Below are 24,753 nucleotides of genomic sequence, written 5' to 3'. Positions count from 1 at the left end.
AAAGGCCACACGTTAGTGATTTCGTCTTCTACAGAGGCAGCTAGAGACATGACTCTATATAGCGCAGCGCAAACGAAGGACAAGCCACAGATGCACTGCGCAAAAAACTGCAGCTTTTTGGTCCACTCGCTTGTCCTGCGAACGCTTGCTTTTTCAGGCATACACAAGCGCACATACGATAATGAACAGATATATCCACACTTTCGCAGCACGAATTCAAAGAGCGGGACCAAAGACAGTTCGCATACCTAATGACACACAAAATGCGCGTCTCCACAGATTTAGCGGGCGTGCCGCCGTGATTTCGTGTCGCGCACATCGAAGAATCAGCCAAGCCCGCTATCAGTTCGGTGCCAACACTTCGAGACAGCCTGAAGTCTCCGGAACTGCATTTCATCAACAAAACTGAATGCTGTTAAAACGCGAACTCTAGAAAATGTGCAGTTCCCTTCCTCCGAGTACTGGCGAACGACGTCGTCGAAGAAACGCGCAACTTTTGGTGTCTTGGCCGGCGGCTGAATCATGATGTCGAAAAGTTCCTTGAATACATTAGCTTCCGAAGCTTCTTCGTCCTTTGAGTCCCCGCTGATCGAGTTGGAACTTGAGATAGACGAATCATGACTGTCCGCAAGCTGTAAAAACACATAATGACGATGCGAAGCACCACTCACTGCTTCCGAGAGGCCGCGATTCGCATTCACGGTAGCGCGCGCCTTAGGGGCACGTTGGCTACATAGGTTGTCTGACATCACGCGACTTCCGGTCCACTCCGTCAATTTTTGCGGAATAGAGAGCGCTGCTCCGTGGAGTGGAACTAGCAGCGGAGCTGCTCCGAATTCGCCAATGAAAGCTACGGGAAGCACTCAATCTCCCAATAAAATAAACCTGCGTCGCCAGGAGCAGAAAAACTGCTACCGGAAGTGCACGGAATCTGCCATTGGAATTCACCATGAGTTGGGGGCAGAGTCGAGATGCGTCGGAGGCTCGTAGCTTTGTGCGTGTTCCCGGCGCTCAGTTTTCTTTGAAGCGATAGACTGCATAAACGTCATTTCGCTTGCTGCTATTGCCGCGTTTCCTCACGCCAGCGTCTTCACAGCAAGGTTCCGCGGTCATCGAGCCAGATGTGTTCATGATTCAGAAGGGAATGAATATGTTTGGCCATATTGGTTATTGATCGTAATGCAAGTAACACAGCGCACTAAGAACGAGGACAAGCAGGGTAAAAGCGAGGCAGAACAAGTGCTAACTTTCAGCAAAGATTTTGTTGCGGAGCTTGAGCATATATATCTATACATCCGTCCCAATCCGCAGAGAAAAGGAAAGTACACTACCACGTGCAGACTATGCGAACAATTTAAGCTCTTTTTTTATAAAGTCACTAACGGCCAATTGACGCAATAATCTGCGGCCCGTGTGACTTCGACAGCTTCTAATACTTCCCTGGTTAAGCTATTGCGATGGCAATACACGGCGACAGTCTGATCAAAAAGAGGACAGCAAGGTGGCTGCACGTCAATTTTTTTTCTTTACAATTGGCTGCCAATTCACCGCCTGTAGCAATATCGCTGACCTTTATGTTGTGTCCTTGCATACGCACATTCAGACACCTACATCATCTGCATTTATATCACCTACATTTACATTTAGACATCTACATTTAGACATCTTTGTCCTTGATCGTACAGTCTGGTTTGCGCATTTTCCTAGGACAGTCGAACTTGCACAAACACAAATGCTTATTTGGCGCCATGAAGAACACTTAGACGCCTGAACGTTACCCTACATTAGGATTGTGAGAAATTTTATGCAGGTAGGAAATCACTGCTGCCTTATATTTGTATATTTCTTCTTTTTCCTTTCTCCTGTTTTCCGCTCTCCGTTCGTCGCTCATGCATCTTTGAGCCTTCCCTCTGCTATACAGGCCTTCAGCAACTGTGTAGTGTTGATGGGAGATGCTTTCTAGATATGGGGGATAGCTTAACGTTCAAGGGCTGGAACCCACACTCTCCAATGGGGTGCACATAAGGAATACCAAAGTATTTTGGCGATACCACCAACCATTTTTCGCTAGCGAACCGGGCCTGTTTTTGTCATCATGAACCGAATCATGTGTCTTAACTGTTAAAGCAAAGCTTTAGTGGTCTCACTTCACTTATATTTTTTGAAGCGATTGCACAAACGTATTCTACAAGAACTTCAATGGAAACTCTCGAAACAACGCGTAAAAGAAGTGATTTGTGAGTGCAAAAAATTCTTCGTCACCTACAAGTGACGAACTGACCTTGAATTTTGCCCGATGTTCTTAGTAAACTTTGGAATTTTCACTTAAGTAGGAAAATACTGCACAGCATCCTGAAAAACATACCAGTTCAATGCCACAAAAGAGACTATGGCAAAAGAGCGCTGAAGAAACGTGCATGAGAACTTCCTTCAGTGAGAGCGTACGAACAAGTACTCTTGCCAGAGCCTCGAATTACGATCAGTTTTTCGTTTTCAGTATTACGAGAGAGTACTTCACCGCGCCATTCCCATTAAGTGCTGGGACCTGCTTCATCATTTGTGCCTTTCGAATGCAGTTAATGTCTCCCGTAAGCACAGGGAATCCGTGACAGTCCAACAATTGAGTCATACATTGAAAGAAAATAATTAGTTTGGTCGAGGCGTAGAAAACGTAAACGTTTAGAAAAATACATTCATAAAAATTGGAATAGAAAGCTCTTAGATAACAAAAGCATGCAGCAGATATGTGACATAGCAATATTGAAGAGCCTTCTTCGCTCTTTAGTTCCTCAACAGCGAAAATTTCAAATCGGCTCTGGAGGCCCTCCAAGTGTCGAATATTTCTTCTTCGACCGCACTCGTAATTTCAAGCTCGTACAGATAAGTTGCTTGGGTGCCATGGCGACTACACGGCCTTTTGTACCATTAATTCATGCTATCCGGTATACAGGTTGATGGAGAAGCAACCCTTGCACAAGTACCAGACCTACTGGTTCTCGAACGTCCTAGAACTTTGCTGTGCACTGCGATAGCTGAGGATGAAATGAATGTTCAGAAGTGCTTGCTATATAACTTTCTCCAGAGGACACACACGTGTAGGAGCAACGGTGGTTATTAAAAGTTTCGGCCAGGCAGGCCGCCCACCAGCGACAACGGGTGCAGCACGCGTGGGCTAGAACTCCTCAGATACGCTGGTCTCCGTAATGTGCTTAGCTTGCTTTAGGTCAACTGACGATTCGCTCGCAAGCGTTGAGAACTGCTCCCGCCACTACGTACTTTCTGTGATCTTTGATACTACTAGGCATAAGTCCATTTTTCGTCTGTTGATGAGTGGCAAAGTGAATAAGCTCCTGAACATTGATCATTGCAATGTTGCCTATCCCATCTAGGACCACTCTGACGTCAATTATGTTGTAACCACTTCAAACGATTCCAGATGAACCCATCTCACGATGACTGGCGAATAAATGCGGCTGGCGTTTATGGAATGCTGCGACCCATCATACTGCTGAATACGTGGCTATCTAAAATCCGTAGTGATCATTCACATAGTTCCGGTGCTTCGGCTATATGCGCGTGCACACTTCTCCGGTATCGGACCACGTTGCACTGACACTCGTTCGCCAAGGTGTGCCATGAACATGACGACATCATGACGTCGCAGTGACAACAATAGAACGACGAGGAACTAATGATGCTCATGGAACGAACAAGGTGGTATAACGACGACGGCATGAATAGGAGGTAACAACCACCGAATGCATCAGCTCGACGGCATGACAATGAATGCAAGACGATGACTCTATGACAATGATGCAGTGACGACTATGGAAAGACAATGGTATACGAGAAACAGGATAGCGACGATGGCGTAACGACAGTCGGATAACGAACCTGGAATAACAACGAGGGAATTAGCTCGACGGCATCACGACGAAGGCCTGGCGATGAAAAAATGAGGACTTATGACGACGACGGCGATACAGCGACGGCATGACGAGGGTCGGATGACCAATTTGGAGTGATGGCGATGCAACGACTACGATGGTATCACAAAAACGAGTACATTATTAGTGGTCCGAGGAATTAGACAACCGTAATCACTCGGTCGGCGTGAAAGGTGGCACAACGACAACACAGCGAGTCATATTACGAGCAGGTATGACAACAGATTGGGTGAGGGAACAAACGCGAGTTAATGACATCTTAGTTGAAATCAAGGAAAAGAAATGGGCATGGGCAGGACATGTAATGAGGAGGGAAGATAACCGCTGGTCATGAAGGGTTACGAACTGGATTCCAAGGGAAGGGAGGCGTAGCAGGGGGCGGCAGAAAGTTAGGTGGGCGGATGACATTAAGAAGTTTGCAGGGACGACATGGCCACAATTAGTATATAACCAGTGTAGTTGGAGAAGTATGAGAGAGGCCTTTGCCCTGCAGTGGGCGTAACGAGGCTGATGATGATGATGATGACAACAAATACGGGCCCTTTACAAGCATTCACCTACTGACCCAAGCTGGCACAGAACACATAAGTTGGCCACGGCATAACAGGACGGATAGATAGATAGATAGATAGATAAATAGACAGATAGATAGATAGATAGATAGATAGATAGATAGATAGATAGATAGATAGATAGATAGATAGATAGATAGATAGATAGATAGATAGATAGATAGATAGATAAGCTAAAATACATAAAGGAGATAAATATTGCGAATCGCATTTAAACGCGACTCTCTATACCACGGATACTCAGGTGTAAAAGTTCATCTAGCCGGAAGCCTCAACAATTCAAAACACAGCCTCACGATCAAGCGTCTTCTTAATCGCCATATTCTAGACCACCAAGCATTTTCCGCATTATTATACCACTTTACCAAACACTTGGATTGCTTCACGCATAGAGGTGTCCTCGAATCGATCTATAATCAAGGAAAGTTTGACTTTTATCTCTGCTAGCTCCTGGTCTATGACAATGCTGCGACGGTATCAATCAGAGCTTGCGTTCATGCAACGCGTTAGTTTCCGCTAACGTTTCAGTTATTGTCTAGACATGTGACACCTGCCCCCGTCCTATTAAACTTATTTTTTTATGCTTTATAGCGTTTCACTGGGCATCACGGAAGCCATAGCTTGCATACGTGTGCCGAACGACGAAGACCTAACGATACCCAAGCACTGTGCGAATCAATATTATGCAGAACTACTTTACGTAGCTAGTTAACTAGCATCGCTTGGTGTTAGGCATAGCGCTGGCAAATAGTGCAAGGTGTCCGTTCAAGGCGAGTCGTGGTGTTTGTAGTGCTAATGTATATGTGAATAAAATGTCAAGGCGACGGCATGACTACAGCGGAGAGTGCTTGGCGGTGACGGCGTTCGCATGACGACTTGTTTATTGTACTCCAGCGACGAAATGTTACCACCTGTTTCGTTCCGACGTTGGCCGATCACGAAGGCAGTATAGTGTTACGTGTCGTCTCCAATAACTAGCAGCCATGAGAGAACGGTGTGTGTTTATGGCAGACTGTGCCATTTATAACGTTTGCTGTCGAATGCCACGCACTTGCTAATCATCCCAATCTAAAGTACAGGCGCGAAATACTGCCAAGGTTGCTATTTGGTCGCTGCAAACGTCCGTCTGTAGCATAAGGGCATAGGGCTTGGATCACCGCGCTTTACAACACACCATCGATCGCGTATGTATTCTTTTTTTTTTTCGAGAGGCTCCGAGCGTTCAGCTAGACGAACATACTTACCTAAAGAATGATCGGAACGTGTATTTACAAGTGCAGGTAATGCTTCTCTTATAATGCCCAACGCAGAAATACTGGTATGCCGAATTTGATATCTCAATACTTTGATTTAACTGCTAAAACTAAATCTTCACCGATGATTACGATACTCTCTAATACAAAATTTGTGCACAGCTCTACACGTGTTTTCATTTCAAGATATACTGCCTGACGCAGATAATCAGTCTTGTGCGATGCGTTGGAAAGAGAACGAATTGTGGAGAGACAGCCTCGCTTAGCGAGAGATCACACCAGGAAGTGCGTGGGTGACGTGTCGGAGCGATTCACAGCAGCCGCCAAAGACAAACCTGCAGCGCTTTGTTTCCATGTACCGTATCGGTGGGCGCGCTTGCCGCATGTCTTATCGATGGCGTCATCGGTGAACAGATGGCGGCACGCTAATCTTGCGCCATCTCGTAACCACCGTCGCCGCAGGGCCCGTTTAGCGCAGCACTACGCTTCACTCCTCACGCGTGCGCCATTCCCTCCCCCTTTGTTTTTCTTCTTGAACTCTCTTCGGTATTAAACTATTGATACCGACGCAACCGATGCTATCGCAACTGACGCGTTGCCAACGCAATAATGAAGCAACTGATACCATAGATGGAAACGAAGCCCTGAAAAAGCGTGGGTCTGTCTGCAGCGGCTGCTGTGAATCGAGCCCACGCGTCACCAACGCGCTGCCACTCGTAATCTACCGATAGCGAGGCTGTCGCGCTACACTTCGCTCCGTTCGCAACGTGCTGCACGAGAAAGATTGTCTGCGACAGTCAGTACATCGCGAAGTTAGAACACGTACAGAGCTGCGCTCGAATTTCGCATTAGGGGGAATAGTAATCGTTTGCGATGCTTTTTTTTTCATCGTTATCCCCAATTCTGAGCTCATTGCTTGAGAAGAAGTGCGATGAATGACGAGTGGGAGAGTCAAATACCTCCGATTTTACAGGCATTTGAAACAGTACAACACGGCAAAGGCTGGCGAGGAGAGCTACAGGGAATTACTAAATGTCTAAAGTTAACCTGAGTCAAATACGCAATGTTTAAGTGCGATGGCTTACTTGACCAGTTGTTTAACATTGACAATGCAATGTAATGTTCCAAAGTAACAAATTAATCGAACGTGCTAACAAATGCATCCGTATACCATTATTGGATATTCGAAGCGAATATTCGTATTCGACTCGTATTCTAAAAAGTTTTGTATTCGAAGACCCCTACATCTAAGCTTCTGTAGACCTCGTTGTGAGTGCATGGTTTCTTATTTAGTAAGAACATTAAAAACTCTGGACGCTTCTTCGAGCTGCTAATTACTGAAGAAATACAGTTTTTTTTTCAATAGCATAGAAACCTTCGCATTCATAAAGCTTACTTGAACATCGCCGAAACGTCTATTGCACTTGTACATGCTGTGGGCAATAAGGCTCACAGTGCTCATAGGCAGCACCATTTATCTTAGGCAATGTAAACACACGCCTTTCTTCATTACGTTAGAAAGAACAGCATGTAGCCAGCCATCTCAGCGCACGAGACGACAAATTATACAAAAAGTCTTTGTGCCGGACATTGGCATGAACAATGAAGACAACGTAGCCTAAAGCATTAAGCGCGCGGCCTAAATTTAGAGAAAATAGTTACTGGTAAATGCATTATACGCCATTATAGTGCTTATAGTATTTACGCCTAGTGTTTACAAATTCATTTCCCGTGGCAAACCGTGGTAACGTAGTCGGAGCCACGAGGCAAATCAGCCATGAGTCAATAGTACAGAACCTAGTTTAACAAGTTTTTTGCCAGCTGTTTGATGTGCGAAGCAAATTTGTTTAAGTGAGATATATGTGCTATATGCCCTTACCCTCTATTTCCTTTTTTTTTTCGTTCTACTTCTTTCCTTTCCTTTTCTTTTTTTTCTCGTTCCTTGCTGTCTGCTGCCTTTTTAACCTTCTGGTTATTAGGACCAGTCAAGTTGCTTTTTAGCAACTTTTTTCGTAATGCCTTGGCACATTGTACCACTTGTTTTCATGAACAAAGGTATTAGATATTATATTACATTATAAGTCCTCAGTTTACAAAGCCTCTTCTCAGATGAGTTACCTCGCTAGGTGCAAGCTTAGCTTCTCAACTTTCCCAGTAGTTGGAGCACTTTCTAAATGGAAAGCATTTCAGCATGAAGGAAGCGGACAAAATAAACTTAACTAATGCACAACTCACGTGCCTATTGCAAGGCTATGCCTTTGTCCATCCTGTCTGTAAAGCATAGAATAATTTCTCCTTGAACAAAGTGCATTCTTTGTTTTCCTTAGTGGCTTTCATCTTTGAATCTGAGGAAAAGATACACACAGTCACGTGACGAAACGACAAAGGGCCACAGAGACAGACTCTAGTGTCGCCAATTTATGGTGCAGCGCAATACCAGCCTTCATATGTTGGGAAGACGCCGACACGGCATTATGCAGGGTATTGTGCCATTGTCTGGGAGCTTGGACTTACTGATCGCAATTTCTTCAGTCAGTCAAACTATTGATAGCCTTAAATTATTCAAGGTGGGAGTGCATAAAATTTCATTGATCTGCGACGAAGCCAACTACGTTTGGAAACATCCTGCAAACGATTTATAATAGCAGTAACTTTATATGGCCAGTGTGTGAATTCAAAATGGTCAGACCACACGATGAAAAGCAATGCTTTGCCCTTGTCAGTATTTTCTTCAAGGTGGTAAACTGTACACATATCAAAAATTCTCGTTCAACCTCCTCTCTCTCGTTCTCTCTACCTCTCTCTCTTTCTCTCGATAGAAAATGAATACATGGACTAATGTAAATTCGTGTCGTCGACGGCATGACATCTCCACGAATTAAATGCATATTTCTCTAGCGACAGCGAACACGGGGAGAGCTTGGAGCGGGCGTAAGCAGCATGTTGTCGAAGAAACTGTCGGCTGCACCATAATGCATCTGCGAGCCCAGCATCACAAAGGCTTCAAAGCCCTGCTGCCCGACTTGATTGACATTCCCCAGAAATAGAGTGTATTGTCTTTTTGGAAACATCTGCGTGTAATTCAAAGTAAGCCTTCGAGGTTATACAGAAAGCTGTGTGTCGACTGCAGAGCGATCTTCTGCAGGATGCGGCATACCTGGCTCCCTTATAGTTTGCTTTTCACTCAAGGTACGTCAGTTCTTCCGTATTATGCTGCAAGCCTTTCCAAAGTTACGTTCATGTTGAGCAGCCCAAGTCTAAAGAAAAGACATGATGTTGTTTTATTGAAAACGCCGTAGTTGAGGGTAATAGTGAACCTCCAATTGACACTCGAGAAAAACACGCCTCCACACGCATATGAAGAACAACGCATGTTTTAAAGCTTTCAGTCCACGCATGGGCACCAAAGCCAGTATCTTACTGAACATTATAGATTCGGTGTTTGTATTACAGATACTGTAAAAACTAATCGTGATAGTGGACATTTGCGAAAATCAAGGTCACGATAATACAAGAGCGCTTGCAGTCGACTCGTGAATTTAGCATATGGCAGCGCAAAATGAAACAATAATATCCAATTTGACGCTGATCTTTTGCTAAAATTTACAATTGCGAAAAAAACGCTATAACATTGTTCCTTGCGCCTTTGGCATACTATGCTAGCAAATATGATAGTGTGTGGATTACCACATTTGCCTCATTTCTTTTTGCCCCACACATTAGGCAAAATGAGACAGGCAACTTGGGCAAAATGACACAATCCTAAAGAATTACAAACAATTTCTTGCAATTGAGGCCCTTGTCGTAGTACACGTAAGCACTAAGGCAGGCGTCGTGAGCTCATTTGCTGCAGCTATGGCACTGAATTCCTGCAGAGACATTGAAACTTGCACACGAAGCAAGGCAAGTGGCACATGGTGCAGGTCGTGTGGCAGGCACAAGAATTTTTCTTCACCTGCTTGTGCATCTAATTAGTGTGTTTGCTTTCGCAATATAACGCTTTCATCAATTTCCACTTTCCCAAGCTTTCTGACAGCATTTGTCAACAAACTACTTTCGAGAGAGATTAGGTGAGAATTGTACTCCCTCCATCAGCCCTTGTTTTATATTTTCTTGTTCTTCACATTACATAAATGTCATGGCAGAGCGTATGACTTTCCGTACTCTCAGTGCCCTTTCCCGAACGCCCCTACGGCGTAAGAAGAAATCTTATCGCCATTCCAATAAACTGGTCTGCTCATGGACGGCTGCAGGTGGTCGTGGCACGTCATTTTCGACGAAGACAGCACTGGATAGCTTTTGCTAGTGTGCCCGTGCAGTCCTCGACAAGGATACTGAACTCGTATTCAGCAACCACCAGCAGCGAGCTCCATCGGAATATTTACTGGGCTCAAGATGTTCTCTCAGGCGCGTCTTGACCCTGTCCAAAAATAATTTAGCACACTACATATCAGCACTTACCGAGCAAATATTTCAGGAAACTGCAGCCAGTGAAGGAAAGAAATAACAGAACAAACTTGCGCCTTTCTATAATTGAGAACACTACTCAGGCACTATGTCGTTGTGGCTCAGAAATTTAGGTGCACTGATGTGCCGCCCATTGTGAGGATCTACGACTCACAGGGACCCAGCCCGCATTTTTTTTTTTCATTTTAATGCCCATCGCCCAATCACGACTGTTCTCTAGAGAAGCAAAGTGGGTATGCAGCGTCAGTTGCAGGCAAAATATCGCGAAACCTAGAAGCCGCTGTTAGCCGATAGGGAGCGGTAAGTTGAAAATTGTGCGATTTTCCAGCGTGTCACTATCCCTTGCCTTATTTAACTGACGTGAAGCACGCCTTCACTACATATGAAAGTTATAGAAGCGTGATAGTGATCAAGGTTGATTATGAAAATACTGAACATCTATTTACTGCCTTAACACGGTAAGGCAAACCTGCGTTAAATGGTACCTAGAGTTAAGCCTTTACGAGAAATATATGGTAACGACAAAACATATGCATATACTCGCGTGCAAGAGAGATAGAGAGAGACACAGGAAAGGGGAGAGGCAGAGAGGTTAAACAGAGGGGAAGATTCTGTTTGCTACCCTACGCTGGGGAGAAAGGGTAGGGGGAGGTAAAGTGATAGTGCCTCGAGTATACTTTAGGCGTTGCAATCTGCGCGTGCAAGAAAAGCATCCTTTACAACTGTCCTGGTGCGCGCGCACGGCATCAAAATATCGCCAACACAATGCTGATAAATTGCTACTAAGTGTTTTTGATATCGCTTTTGAGATGCGCGAAAGAAGTATTTACGTGATAGTAAACTTCTTTGTTAAACAGTATATGCTTCACTAGAAAATGTTATCCAGATACAATTTCTGAAATGACGTAAATCAAATTGTTTGCATATAAATGATACCTTGAAGTGCGGTGATGTTATGGGCAGAAGTTGGCGTATACGACCTAAGTTTTATGAACTACCTGGTTAAATTTAGATAAAAAATATCCTGATTGACTCACACTAAATAACTGCAATAGTTATCGCACTTCTGTAAGCAACAATTATCAAACGCTGAAAACTTGCTGTTCAGAAGACGGCGTGCAATCTTTCCACTTGATCGGTCGGCGTCGCATGTGGCTTGCGCTGCAACCATCCCTACGCATCCTCTGCGAAGCCGTCTGCCTGCTCCAACTACACCGGGTTTGCGAATTATTCACCCTCCTTCAAACTTATTCATCTGACGGAAGACGTGGACGATATTCATTGAATCCTAGACCGACTCGCCAGTCAGGGTCTAATGCGCGTTGGCCACATATATCCGGTCCTTGAGGTTCTTTCAGGTTACTGTGTGCGAAGCTGGAGCGCCTCTTTGAGGCCACACTTTACGTCAGTGAGCTCAAAGAGCCCTGGTAAAATTCTTCCCTGAAGCAGAGAGTGATGAGTTGAGAAAGACGCCGCGGATAGCCGGAGGAAAAACGTGTAGCATGTATCACAAAGGGAATGCCCTACAAACCAAACGCATGACATCGTTCCGCAGTCAAGAACCACGAGCACAATCTCCCTAAGCCTTTGGTCCGCCCGATCATTAGCGATGAGGTATATTTAAACTAATTTGAGAAACACTTGAAACAACTACGACGCCTTAAAGCCACTGCTCGGGCTAGGCAGCTTTTCAGGATGCCTCGCGACGGTAAGAGTGGTGTCGCACGACGGCTATGCCAAATGTGACGTAGCCACACACTGTTTTTTGCCTACCAAAGGCGTGCCATAAACCATGAACTTTTGTCCTATGTCCGATTTTACTTCTTATCATTGAATCCGTTTGCTCCGAAATGTGATTCCAGTGGTTTGCAGTCACATTCACTTCTTCCAATAGAGCTAATATTGGACAGGCCTCCACTGGTTGTAATCATCCAAAGCATTTCGCTTCCTACTCCATGTCAAGCTGGCGCTCCCTTCTCCTAGCGCCCTCGTCAGATGTCGCAGCTATACCGTGTGCGGCGTGCAACCCGCCGCGCCCATCTTGCTGCTATCTTTAAACTATTTGCGTAACCGTTGCTCAAGGGTGTCGCCATGTCTCGTCACACGAGTTATAATTTAATAAAGATAAATTTTGATATAATGAAATTAATGATACTCCTGAAGTTAATTCGCTAAATTGAATGGTTATTGCATTGAAAACACGTAAAGTGAAGTTAAGAGCTGACTTCAAGAAAAGACATCGCCAACGCTTAGAAGCAGTACATCCGCATTTGTGTGTGTACCTCTGACAATGAAAAGTCAACGCTCAAGCACTCCGGAAAGGTGGTTAATCAGCGAGACTTAAACGTGCGGCCCCGGTGTTTATCACTGGATGAATCCCGACTGTTCATTAAGCGACGGCTTGGTAGGCTGCACCACGCTCGGTACAGAGTTGCTGCTTATGGTCGGCTACATGAGCCTGTTCTTGTGCCCGGGCTGCAGCATTGCTGATCGATGGAGTTGCTAATCGAAAGCTGCCTGCTCCTCAGGAGTACGTATGTCGTGTGACCGACCAATTTCGTAGCCGGCGAGAAACTACTGTGCGCGCGCTCGGGTACGACGGAGAAAAACAACGTCACTTCTGGCGCAGTCAATCGCGCGCACCTTTCTCTTCCTTTTTCGCTCATGATGATCGGGTCGCACCGGAAAAGTCTTCGGCATGCAGGCGACGGATGGACGGACGAATCGATTAGGCGTAAGCAGCTTCGCTGTAAAACATTTACTCCACACGATAGGAGACAAAATGCGCGTTTATGCCTAGTGCGCTCGCACCTCCTACAGGGCTCAAATTTGGTTACCCTGCGTGAGTGTGTGCGCGCTCGTACCTCTACTCACTGTAGGGCAGTCTCCGAGAGTGAGTCTATGCAGCCACATTTCACAAGATGTTCTATCTCCTGTACACTCAGAGACAATTTTTTTTTTTTTGGCTATGAGCCCAAAGCTGAAAAAGCACTTGCGCACATACATAAGTTCGCAAAATGCCCGTGTTCAAAGAGGAGGCTCGTTTTTACGCCAGAATATTTACAGTTGTGCAGTTCCACACGCATGGCCTTGCAACCGCTGCTCTTCCTCGTATAGGCCAGTTACGTGAGAAAGCAGCCACAAGGCTTCGTTTCTTTTATTATCAATTGCAAAGCATAAAATATAGCATACGAATTCTTCAGTATTGTTCTTCAGGTTTGCGTCTTACGTAATGTAGACTTACCTAAAGCCAAAGAAATATTCTCGGCGAGCCGAAGTTCCATGAGTGGTTAGAGTGCTTTCTAAGTTTTTTCTCGTTAAGAACGCGTCCAGAGACTCGTTCTATGTTTTTATTATTCTTCTCATTCCTGTGTGTAGTGTTCAGGGATGTGTAATCCCGATAATCTGTTGTTCTTCAAGAAAATGCATTCATTGCTGCATACGTGATGTTTCTCTGTGGTAGCAACTTATTTTATCTACCGTCGCGAAGATCCAAACAGCCGCTCCCACCACCGACACTTGCCAGCCGCTGCAACAGGACACACATTTTGTTTTTGTTTGCCAAGCGGCATGTGTAGACAACCCCTCTCCCTTTATTGTTCTTATCAAGTAACGCTTAGAGCATCTACTCATGTTACAATTGACGCTGTTTAGGTGCTGTGCTACTCTGGGAGCATATAATAAATTGCTGCGGGATGTAAGAAATAGGCATTAGCACGTACCTGTAATATATGGCAAGAGCAAATGTCGGCATATTCTCAAGCAAACGCAGAATATTTTAGGGTAGGATGCTGAAAAACAGCGTATTTCTTTTTCTAAATAGATATATACTCGTACCTGGAGGCTATACACTGCCCATAAGCTATTGCTACGACGCATAACTAAGACAGCCAATATACCGCTGCCCAAACATGTACAGGTGCTGGTGCCGGTCGCTTTCAAGCATAAAAAGTGTGCTGACCGTTTATACCTCGGTCATTCTGGCATGATTCTGAGGTACATCCGACGCCATGTCATGAGATCTTCTCCTTTGGGAAGAAATACTCCAGATTTACTTTTGTTTGAAGTGAGACCTGAGTGTCTTTCATATATCACTGAGTAGTGTAGACACTGGCATTCGCCATTTTGTGCCCAGCTCTCCGATGACGTTGTTGCGGAACGTTTCATATCTCGCTAGCTCACTGTGCACAAAAAAGCCACGTCCTTTACATCGCAGTGCAGCTGTTGTGAACGTGTCGCAGCGCTGCAACGTCGTTCTTCCAGTATTCTGGTAGTCATCTTGACCCGCGACCTTCCGACTTTTTCACTTTGGAGGTGTCAGAGCTCCGCACCGAGCTTAGGTATTTATTCAAGTGACAGTAAGATCGCTCACACCGGTTAGCTCAATGGCGGCATGATAAAGGGCAACTGTAGAGAAAGCAGATTGGCTGTGTCGGTTTGCGCAAAAGCTGCTTCGTCTGCTTAGACAACCACTGCTTGCCGAGGAGAAGGAATAGATTTTAATGAAGAAGAAGGAGGAGACTTCGGCCTAGAGAGCGTGCCTCTAGCCTGCTACTCCTCGCTGTGGTAAGGGGAAGTACGAGATACACAGAAAGGTAGAAGGTTGGCTATTATGTTATGGTACAATGAGCTACTATAAACACGTTGTTCAATACGCGGATGCGCTTTAAACACAATACACGCAGGCGTAATCTTGTCCACAAAAAAAGTCATCGCGCTAACCCATTTCACATTGTCTATACGTGTCACAGGTTCTTGAGGCGATTGTCTGAACCAGTCTCCAGTAGAAAGTTCAAGACTGACTTTATGGCACGCTGGGCGTGGTCAACTCTTCTCCACGCGCCTAAAACCTTTTCTTCTGAAAAGGGTTGGGAGTCCAAGCAGTCAACACTAGACTTAGTTGTTCTTCGTTCGGCCGCACATTGAGGACACACACAGAGTACGTGAGCTATTGTTTCGGCAGTGTGACAGGCGCTACAGTGAGGGTCCTGTTCTTATCCAATCTTGGGAATATATTGGTGAGTGTACGCTACACCGGTCGTAATCGGTGAGTGAGTGTTTCCTGGCCTCCCCGAAACCGAAGTGGAAGCCTGAATCACAATCAAGCATCAAGTAAATGGAGACGCTCTTGCTCATGTTCGGGGTTGCCCCATTATTGCACCATACAGGCTTTATGGAGTTATGGAGCAAGGCGTTGATGTCATACCGAGGAAAATTTAGTTTTATAATCCTCCCGTCAGTGTCTGCCTTTCTTGCTTCCGCGTCAGCCGGTTCATTTCCAAGCTATTCCACAATGGCTAGGAATCCTCCGCAGCGCGATGTTATGCCCGGATTGAGACGCCCCAGCCAGCAAAGACGTGATATCATAAACCAGAGGACTATATGCCGTTCTGTGATTCATATAATTGCTCATGAGTTGCAGTGCAGGTTTTGAGTCACAGAACAATGTACATTTCTCGAGGCTTTGCTGCAGAATGCAACGGACTGCTTCTCGAACTCCGGTCAACTCAGATGCTGTAGACGACTGCTTGCCGAGTTTTGCGTAACTCCTCCCCGGCGAACGAAACTGCAATACCACGACCACAGACGCGCCGTCGATTAAACTGGAATCTATGTTTAATACAAAGAGCAATCGCCAGCAAAGCGTGGTGGGGGTCAAAAAAAATTGCGCGAACAATACAGGCATTCGAATTTCATTTATGCTTTGCCGCGAGGGTTGTTCCAAAATAACTAAATTAACTACTATTTACGTTCTGCTAAGGAGGCAATAAAATTATGAGCGAAACTCTTGTACGTTACTCTTATACCCTTGTAAGTTACAAGCCGATGCGTTCAGTTTCGCAGCGTTGGTCTAATTGCCAAAGAAGTTTCCAAGATTTGAGCGAGCTCAGTCATACAAAATGAGTGCGGTGTCCTTTAGTAGCCACTTGCGAAGATTGCCCCGCGGTAGAAATGCGCTATAGCGATGCAGGTGCAGGTTCAGCAGTTTAGGTGTAGTTGATTGGTGCATGCTTTTTAGATGGCGCCCAGGCGTGTCAGTGTTTCTGACGTCACAAGGACTTTGCAATCACAGCAGTCACTATTGACCTGAGAATCTTCATGTTCATAAGTCCTGCAGCCTATTTCAAATAATTAGAGCTCGAAACCTCTTGTGGCTTCTCATTAGGTGATTCAATATTTGCACTGCTAGTAGCAAATAAAAATTATTCCAATATATTAGTGGATGATGTCGTCTTCTTTTTACATACTATGTGATACTATGAGAGCGATAAATATTAAAAGTACCTTCATAATATTATGAACCTTCATAATGTTTGTGAAGTAATATTTTTATTTAAAGGTTGAGCTGCGTACCCAGACTAAAAAAAAACATTTTTCCTTCATGCAGTGCTCTTGGCTTGTACTAATGAATTTCTTGCCAGCCAGGTCCAGGATGAGGTAAGTCCTTACGTTCCAATTATGATAGTCAGATTTATTCGCCCCCTATAGTTTTGAAGAGCGCCCAATATAAAGGAAAACCAATTGCCCTTCCACTCTGTGAAGAAGGATCACCAGCGAATCTGTGTGTGTGGGCCCCTCACTGGTGAACTGCACTTCCGCCGTGGGTCAGCCTGGCATTGCAGTATCTTCAGGATCGGCCCACGCATGGGAAGTGCTTAACGCCGGCTTCACCTCCGCCGCGGGTCCGACCAGTATTGCACTATCTTAGGACTAGCCCACGTGTGGGGGTTACTTAACGCCTGCTTCACCGCCACCGCGGGTCGGCCCAGCATTGCACTATCTTCAGTATCAGCGCACGTATGAGGTGTACATAACGCCTGCTTCACTTCCGCCGCAGGTCAGCCCGGCATTGCACTATTTTCGGGATCGGTCCACGTATGCGAAGTGCGTACTGCCTGCTTCACCTCCGCCGCGGGTGGCCCGGCATTTCACTATCTTCGGGATCGGCCCACGTATCGGGAGTGCTTAACGCCTGCTCACCTCCGCCGCGGGTCCGGCCGGTATTGCACTATCTTCGGGATCGGCGCACGTATGCGGAGTGTGTAATGCCTGCTTCACCTCCGCCGACGGTCGGGCCTTTATTGCACTATGTTCGGGATCGGCCCACGTATGGGGAGCGCTTAACGCTTACTTCTCCTCTGCCGTGGGTCGGCCCGGCATTGCACTATTTTCGGGAACGGCCCACGTATGGGGAGCCCTTAACGCCTGTTCACCCCTGGGGAGTTTTTTGCTTTAACGCCAACGACACGAAAATTTCCTTGGGTGGTAGAGGTATACAATTTCGCTATAAAATATTAGGAGTACACAACAATACAAAGTCTATCATGGAAGGCAACATATTTATAGAAATTGCCTCTAATTTTTCTCAGTATATGTGGTGCTCATGTGCCCGTGCACACTTTACAAGATCTATACCTAAATTTTAGGATAAGGGAGCGCGAGACTTCCTAAGGGAGTTCGACCTAAGAAGGTTCTGGTCGTGTCACATCACCAATTAATGCTCCTTCCATAGGAATATTATTCATTGTATTTGATGCGGAAGAAATAAACCTTATTAAGAATCAAAGTGCGCTCTCTAAACATACCATTGCTGAGAGCGCCATTAGACCCCCTGTGCTTATATGTGGTTTCCTTTGCGGCGCGGATAGCCAACCTAGCGTGGCGAGTAGGCGCTTTGTTGTGCTGCCCGAACGGCTGCAAATTATGCTCAAAACGCAGCATTTCGTGCAAGGTGACCTCGTGGGCTTTCCTTTTATTTTGTCTACTTTGCCGCGGTGTAATTCACGACTGACCACACCGACCACTGCCCGACTAGCCCGACAAAGGCCACGCTTACACGAACCCGACGCGAGCGCGTCATGTCAGTAATCGAGCTGTCCGGGCCCAACGTGACCGCGTTTACACGAACTCGCATCTGACGAGTCTGGACAAGAAAGGCGAACAGCGTCGAGGCCGAGACATCAGCGCGTTCGAACTGGGCTTGCGGTTCCACGCTGCCGTCTGTAACAGCTCTATTTCTTGGGTCGTATCGCTATGATGTGGTTGCATTGCCTAATGCCTTGTCTTGGCCTTTAACCTGATACTATTCCTGCTGCAGACGCATAAATAGCCATGTCCCAGCATTCCCGAGCAAGTCTTGCTGAGTAGCCCAGAGTTGGTCGTCGAGGTGGCAGCTGCGCAGGGCGGCGTGTCATCTCGACGAGAAGATCACAGAATTATTTGTTGGATATTGGTTTTTACATTCCCATAGCTTGTAGGGAAGCGATACTGTCCGAGTTTTACTGATCTTGCAAGTGTTACTAGGGTAGATGTCTGGGTAGATCCTGCGATAATGTGTTAGTGAGGGGCCCGTGTCTGTCTGTAACAGCTGAAGGGTTGTCGCCTGTGCTCTGTTTAGCTTGTGATGAAGGATGGGAAGATTCTTCTTTCGAGATAGAATGATTTCGTGAGGTCGTTGTAGCTAGTGAAGCGATCGCGTTCCGCCAGTGACCTTCGCTGTCTCCGGCATGGTTGACAAGGCCTCGTGCGACGGAGTGAGTGACCTCGTTGAGGTTAGTGAGGTGCGGATGTACGTCACCGGCGGGCGCTGGGAATCAAACGAGAGATTTCTTTTTCGGGTAAGTGAGGGGCTTGGTGTAGGATGGCGTAGTGCTTGTTGTGAAATACGACCTTCGATGTAATTGCTGAGTGCCGTGCGGGAATCGCTCACGATGGTGTGGCTGACCGGAACGAAGGTGGCTAGGGCGACGGCCCCTTCCTCGGCCGTCTCGGCGTTTTGGGTTACGATGCTGGCGGCAGGTTTGAGCGAGCCGCCGAGATGCAGTGCCCGTCTTGATATTCAACTGCGTCGATGAAGGTGACGCCCGTGGTGTCACTATAGGCTTTAAAGAGGGAGGCAGCCCCTGCCTTTCGACGTTGCTTATAGTAGTCAGGGTGCATGTCTTTGGGGATAGGGTCGCCATGCAGACAAGTCTGTACGGCGGGTGGAATTAGGTATTTGTCTCCCTGTTGACGGTGGTAGATGATGCCGAGTTTAGTTAGAATGTGCTGGCCCGTTTCTGTGAGGGTGAGACGCTCCAGGTGAGACCGACGCTGTGCTTCCAATAATTTGTCGAGGGTGTTATGCAGCCCTAATTGGAGTAGAGGTTCCGTGCTCGTGTTGTTTGGCAGTCCTAAGGCTTGTTTATAGGCGCCGCGTATAATTATGTCCAATTTGGTCTTTTCTGCTTTGTACCTAATATGAAAAGCGGCAGAGTCCATGATGTGACAAATGACGAACGAGTGAACAAGGCGGATTAGGCTTTTTTCCTTCATGCCCTGTCGCCTGTTGGTCACACGTTTCAGCAGCCGCGACGTATTGGCCGTCTGTTGGAGGATCTTGGATATAGCCGTTCAGTTGGCGTTGTTGGCTTCGATGGCCATGCCGAGGCCCCGGATGGTAGAGACCACGGATGTGGTTCCAGCATCCCTAATGTGGAGTTGGATTTCCTCGTAGTGGCGTTTGTGCGTACATCCAGTTGGTGGGCGTCCACGCAGCGTGGGGCGGTGTAGGAGGAGCTCTGACTTGTCGGGGGAACATGGAAGTCCGATCCCTTGGAGATAATTTTCGACAGCATCGATGGCGTCTTGCAGAGCGGTTTTAATGTGCCCGTCGCTGCCCGCTGTGGTCCAGATGATGATGTCGTCGGCATAGATGGTATATTCTATGCCGTGTAACTTCTGTAGTTCCTGTGCTAATCCGAGCATGACCAAATTGAACAGCATTGATGGAATGACAGAGCCTTGCGGGGTTCTCGCGCATCCGAGAGTGAATTTTTCCGATTGAATATCTCCAACCGAGAGGAAGGCCCGTCGGTTGGATAGAAAGTCCCGTACGTAGTTGTAGGAGTGCTCACCTAGGTTGAGCAGGGAGATGCGTTCTAGGATGGTAGAGTGCCAGGCATTATCTGAAGCGCGCTCGATATCGAGGATCAAGATCGCCTTTGTGTGTCAGGATGTGTTATCGAGTATTTGATGCTTGAGTTGATGAAGGGTTGATATCCGGGAAGGGTGGTCAGAGTGTCGTGCGTTTCCTGGAGTATGAGTGAAGATGTGCGAAGGCGTTGACGAAGAACGGGCTGTCTGTGGAAGTAGCCTCGACAGTTCTACGGCCATATCACTGTATCGGTGTTAGTATGTGCCATGATGAGGGAGGGATCTAAGAGGCCGCCTGTGGCGAGGCGGGAGTGTCGTGGGTGATTCCACTCGTGTCCATGATTATAGCCGGGGTGACGGGGGTGGATGTGGGGAAAAGGGTCTAGATGTTGTTTTCTATGCCGGTGACTCTTTGCATTACGGCAAGCAGAGTGCTGTGGCGAGTTTTGACGGTGCTCTGTAGCGACACGAGCATGTCTTTGACTTCAGGGCGCGCCTGCCCCGTACCAGCTCCTTGGAGGGCTCTCTTTTGGGGCCGGTCTCGGGGATTCCTCTAAAGGTGTGACGCTAGGGGGTTCTGAGGCTTTGCGTGTGGGTTGTGTTTTGGGTTGCTTTCGGCTCTGAACCTCCTGTGCAAGTTCTTGAATTAAGTCACACATAACTGCATTTTCTTTCTTAAGTTGATCAATGACCACATTGCCTGTGCTTTGTTTAGGTGTAGGGGAACACCTGATCGGACCAGCTCGCGAGACGCGTGTCATAGCCTCTGCGAAGCTCACCTTTTCTGAAATATGTCGGCCTCATGGGGTCGACCTGGATCTCGACCAGGAACGGCATGCTCCGGGTCGGGAGTGGGAGCGGCAGCGGTATTTCGTGTCCATGGGCGGGATATGACCTGGTCGAGGGGTTGACTGCTGTGCCGTACGTTGTTCCCAGAGGCGTTTCCAGATGATGTATGCCGTTTTATATTTGGCCGTGCACGGTTTGCCCGCCGTGGGATGGGGTCTACCGCACAGCGAGCATTTGGGGGTGCACTGAGGGATTTGGTAGGGATTGCGGGCGCCGCAGCCCCTGCAGATCTTGTTGTGAGGGATTGGACAAACATCCATGTGGTGCCCGAGACGGTCACAGTGGAACATATGCCGATTTGCTTGCGGTACAAGGAGCAGGGGATCAGTGTTGCGCCGTATCGGACCAAGTACGGCACAGTGGGTTCGTCGAAGGCGATGACTACGTTCGTGGTGGAACCGATGCGCTTGGCGGCCAGGGCTAGCGGATTGCGGGCGTTTATGATTTTAGCGTCGATTTTCTGGGCGCTGTCGGGGAGGGGAATACCTCGGATAACTCCTTTGGTAGTGTTGTCTGGGGCTGCCTTGTATGCGTTGATTTTGTGGGTGACACCACTGACGTGGATAGATTTCATGCGCACGCACCTGTCCGCATTGTACGGCCGAGGCGTGCTGATCACAACGATGTTTTGTTGAGCGTTCGTACAGATTGTGTCGTCTTGGCTTTCTTCCCGGTCACTGTGGGGCTGCCGACTTTGGGGATATTTAGTGTCCATTTAAGTCTGCCGATGAGCTTAACTTCGTTCTTGGGTAATTGGGGCATACGTCCGGCCTCGGGGACTTGAGATTTAACGTTCTTCCTGGTTTTAGAGCGAAAGCGGGAGTCTTGCGATAATGGTGGGTCGCCGTGAGATGAGTTTTTACCACGTTTCTCGTCGGGACGGCGGGAAAGGGCGGTGCGCCAGCCCATTTCGGCGGCCAGCTCTTCTGGAGGGATGTCGTCACCGATAACTTGAACCTGCATTCTGCGCTGCATCCTCGGCGTGCCGCCGGCGCACGCTTAGGCTTAGCGCGGTGACGGTATGGTCGTGGTAACATAACGTTCGTAACACCGGGCAAAGAAGCGTCAAACCTCAAAACTAGATGTCCACTGAAACTTGGGGACTTCACAGATCAAATGATGTAAAACTCACGCCTAGAGTCGCCATAAATCGTTGCGAAATCACTAGGTGAAGCCGGAGCCCAGCTGCTCTCAGACTGTTACGCGTCATTAAATTGTAACTTATACAACAAAAAGTTTGGACACGACACTACTCCCTTCAGCAGCCGAGGAAGATCGGCGATCTACCTTGACCAAAAGTTCCTTTAAACTCCCTTAGCGGAAGGGCGACCATGTGACACGGAGTCCATCTCCCTCGAGATAAAGACTACGGAGTAAGAAGGAGTTTGTAGGTGCCCGTGTGACAGGGGTATTACTTTACTTCGCAATATTGTTCGCATAGAATTCAGCGCAAGCGTCTAATACTGTACGAAGTCCAATTTTAACCAATAAATATCTTCCACCTCAGAATAGTCAACTTTAGTAAAGGAGTCTCATACAATGCACCCGAAGTACGAAGGTTTCACCACCAGGCCACGCCACACACTGGGTTTTCAGACTTTCTTTGCCAATGTATAATTATAATTCATACCTAAATCATTAACAGCGCGCTGGAATGTATCACTATAGTTCATTGTAATTTCAATTCCATCAGCCTCTCACATCACATTCTGGCCAGCTGTTAGTACCATTAATAAAGTATGGGCACGAGAGATGACATATTTGCAATGCTAATCAATAAACTGCTGCGCCACGGACAAGTTGTTTGTTAATAGCCATTCTTCAAGTGATGTCAATATCACGAGACTAAACGTAATTTAATACAGAAATGTGCGAGCGGAAAAGCTTTATAGTAGCATTACAACTAGTCTGCTACTTGGCGTTATATTCAAGGTATTTCAATTGGTCAATACTGGTTCCAATATGCTGCATGGCGTCTACGTGAAGATATATTGGCTTGAGTAATGCGACTGGAAACGTGATATTTTCAATAAATACCATACTCATTTTATAGTGCGTTCAGAATAAACAAGCAAAGTATAGGTGCATGAACGCTCGTAACCGACTAAGGATGTGTAGGTTTGCTTAGAGTACGAATTCACTCGATGAGCGACCAGAGTCATGACTAAAGGAGAAGTTCTGCCCACGCGTTCTCATTGCTTGCCAAAGGAAGTTAAATAATGCATGAATCATGGTAAAATGGTCGTCCTTTTTATTGTGCAGGATGGACTAAGTAGCGGTTTGGTGAAAACGCTGGTTAAGCGGTCACCTACTGCTGGCGCGAACAAACGCGTCCGACGAGGCATACTTGAAGCAGCTATGAAGGCCAAAGCTTTGACAACAGCGGCTATCCACGGGATCATTAGTATGAAGAACAAGATGCGTGAGTTGAAAGGAAACGAAGACGAGGACGAGCCATTTCGCCCCATCGACGTTGACGCGATACTTAGGGAAGAAAGCGGCAATTACGACGACGAATCACCAGAAGATAACACAGATAATTCACCCGCTCAAACAGTGTACCAAGCGGGAATGCATACACAAAACTATCCTTATATCGCCGGACATGCGAACGGCATACCAAAGCAAGAATTTCGCAAGGGATGGTAAAGCTTCATTGGAACATTTCAGTGTCTGGTAGGACGAAAGGCGTAAAAAATTTCCTTCGAGCTTCTGTGAGCCATATTGACGTCCATCTCACAAACTAGATCTTTTACTGTAACAACGCACCGACAAACTAAAGGAATATCTGTAACTGAAGGCAATGGTAAAGCCAACAATCAACTCCTATTGAGGTCTGTAGAATGACATGAGCCCACACGCACGAACACACAAGGAGACGCAGTCAAAAAGTAACGATAAGCATTCGCACACTTATCTATTTGCCTGTTTGTGTTATATAATCTAATTTGCAAGGATTCCGGCTAGACAATGGTAACTTAGCCGTTGCATATATGGTATATGTTAGCTGTTATCATTTCCCTGAATCAATGGGAAAGCCATGGATTTAATGACATAAATACTTGCGAGATTTATAGATCTGACGCCTGAAACCCCATTGGTTGACATGCCAATTAATGAACTGCGATTATTCCAATTTAGCCTAATAATAGAAAATGATGTTTTCCTTAGCTGGGGTGGGATCGTCGCAAACTCCATTTATCATTGTTGCTGGTTACGATGTAGACTTACGATGATTGACGTACAGGTCTCTACGATGGGTACCTTGGATTGCTTATGCTTCCTTAGCCTGTTTTGTTGTTTGCTGTTGTGCCGTGGGGTTGTTTCCGGCAGTGCCCTTTTTTTATTTTTGGTTATGTTGTCATGTGTTAAAATTTTTGTGCAGACTTACGAGATCTTCCTCAATAAAAAGATTTGCGTGCGTGAGCGTCGTCTTTTGTCTCTTACCTATATCGTGCGTCTCATGCCGCCAGACTATATTGACAGAAGCTTATACGCACTAGCCTAACTGTTCAACTTGTCATAAAAAAACACTTCTTACACGCATGTTTCTGGATATTTGGCTGCGTCCTCGCTATTACCGCCGTGTACACAATGTTTTATATGTTTCCAAAAGCAGGAGTACATCATGTCACACACAGACCAAAGTTTGGAAGCTTTCCGAGGAAGACTGTAATTTTAGAGCTGCATTCATCTCTAATTACGCAAGTTCAACTCCTCGTGACGCCTGCGATAGCTTAGTTATTCCCC

At 46.5% G+C, this 24,753-nt stretch overlaps 1 protein-coding gene across 2 annotated transcripts in view; it reads left to right on the top strand.

Annotated features, from left to right (window-relative positions):
• The window catches only part of LOC126525137 (uncharacterized), a 90,049-nt gene extending 65,620 nt beyond the window's left edge, over nucleotides 1-24,429 (top strand). Inside the window, exons 1-3 of one of the 2 annotated variants that reach the window (XR_011893470.1) lie at nucleotides 8,853-8,961; nucleotides 16,628-16,677; nucleotides 23,266-24,429. Coding sequence is in view for 1 of the 2 variants with exons in the window: in XM_072287316.1 (XP_072143417.1) it covers nucleotides 16,628-16,677; nucleotides 23,266-23,652 (437 nt within the window). In the remaining variant the exon portion in view is untranslated. Of the gene's footprint in view, nucleotides 1-8,852; nucleotides 8,962-16,627; nucleotides 16,678-23,265 lie in introns of those variants that run through there. The other variant, XM_072287316.1, reaches the window with a different exon arrangement.
• Nucleotides 24,430-24,753: the final 324 nt, after the last annotated feature.

This window comes from Dermacentor andersoni, chromosome 3, assembly GCF_023375885.2.
Source record: "Dermacentor andersoni chromosome 3, qqDerAnde1_hic_scaffold, whole genome shotgun sequence".
In the NCBI taxonomy this organism is placed as follows: Eukaryota; Metazoa; Arthropoda; class Arachnida; order Ixodida; family Ixodidae; genus Dermacentor; species Dermacentor andersoni.
This window is presented reverse-complemented; position numbering and strand designations above follow the sequence as displayed.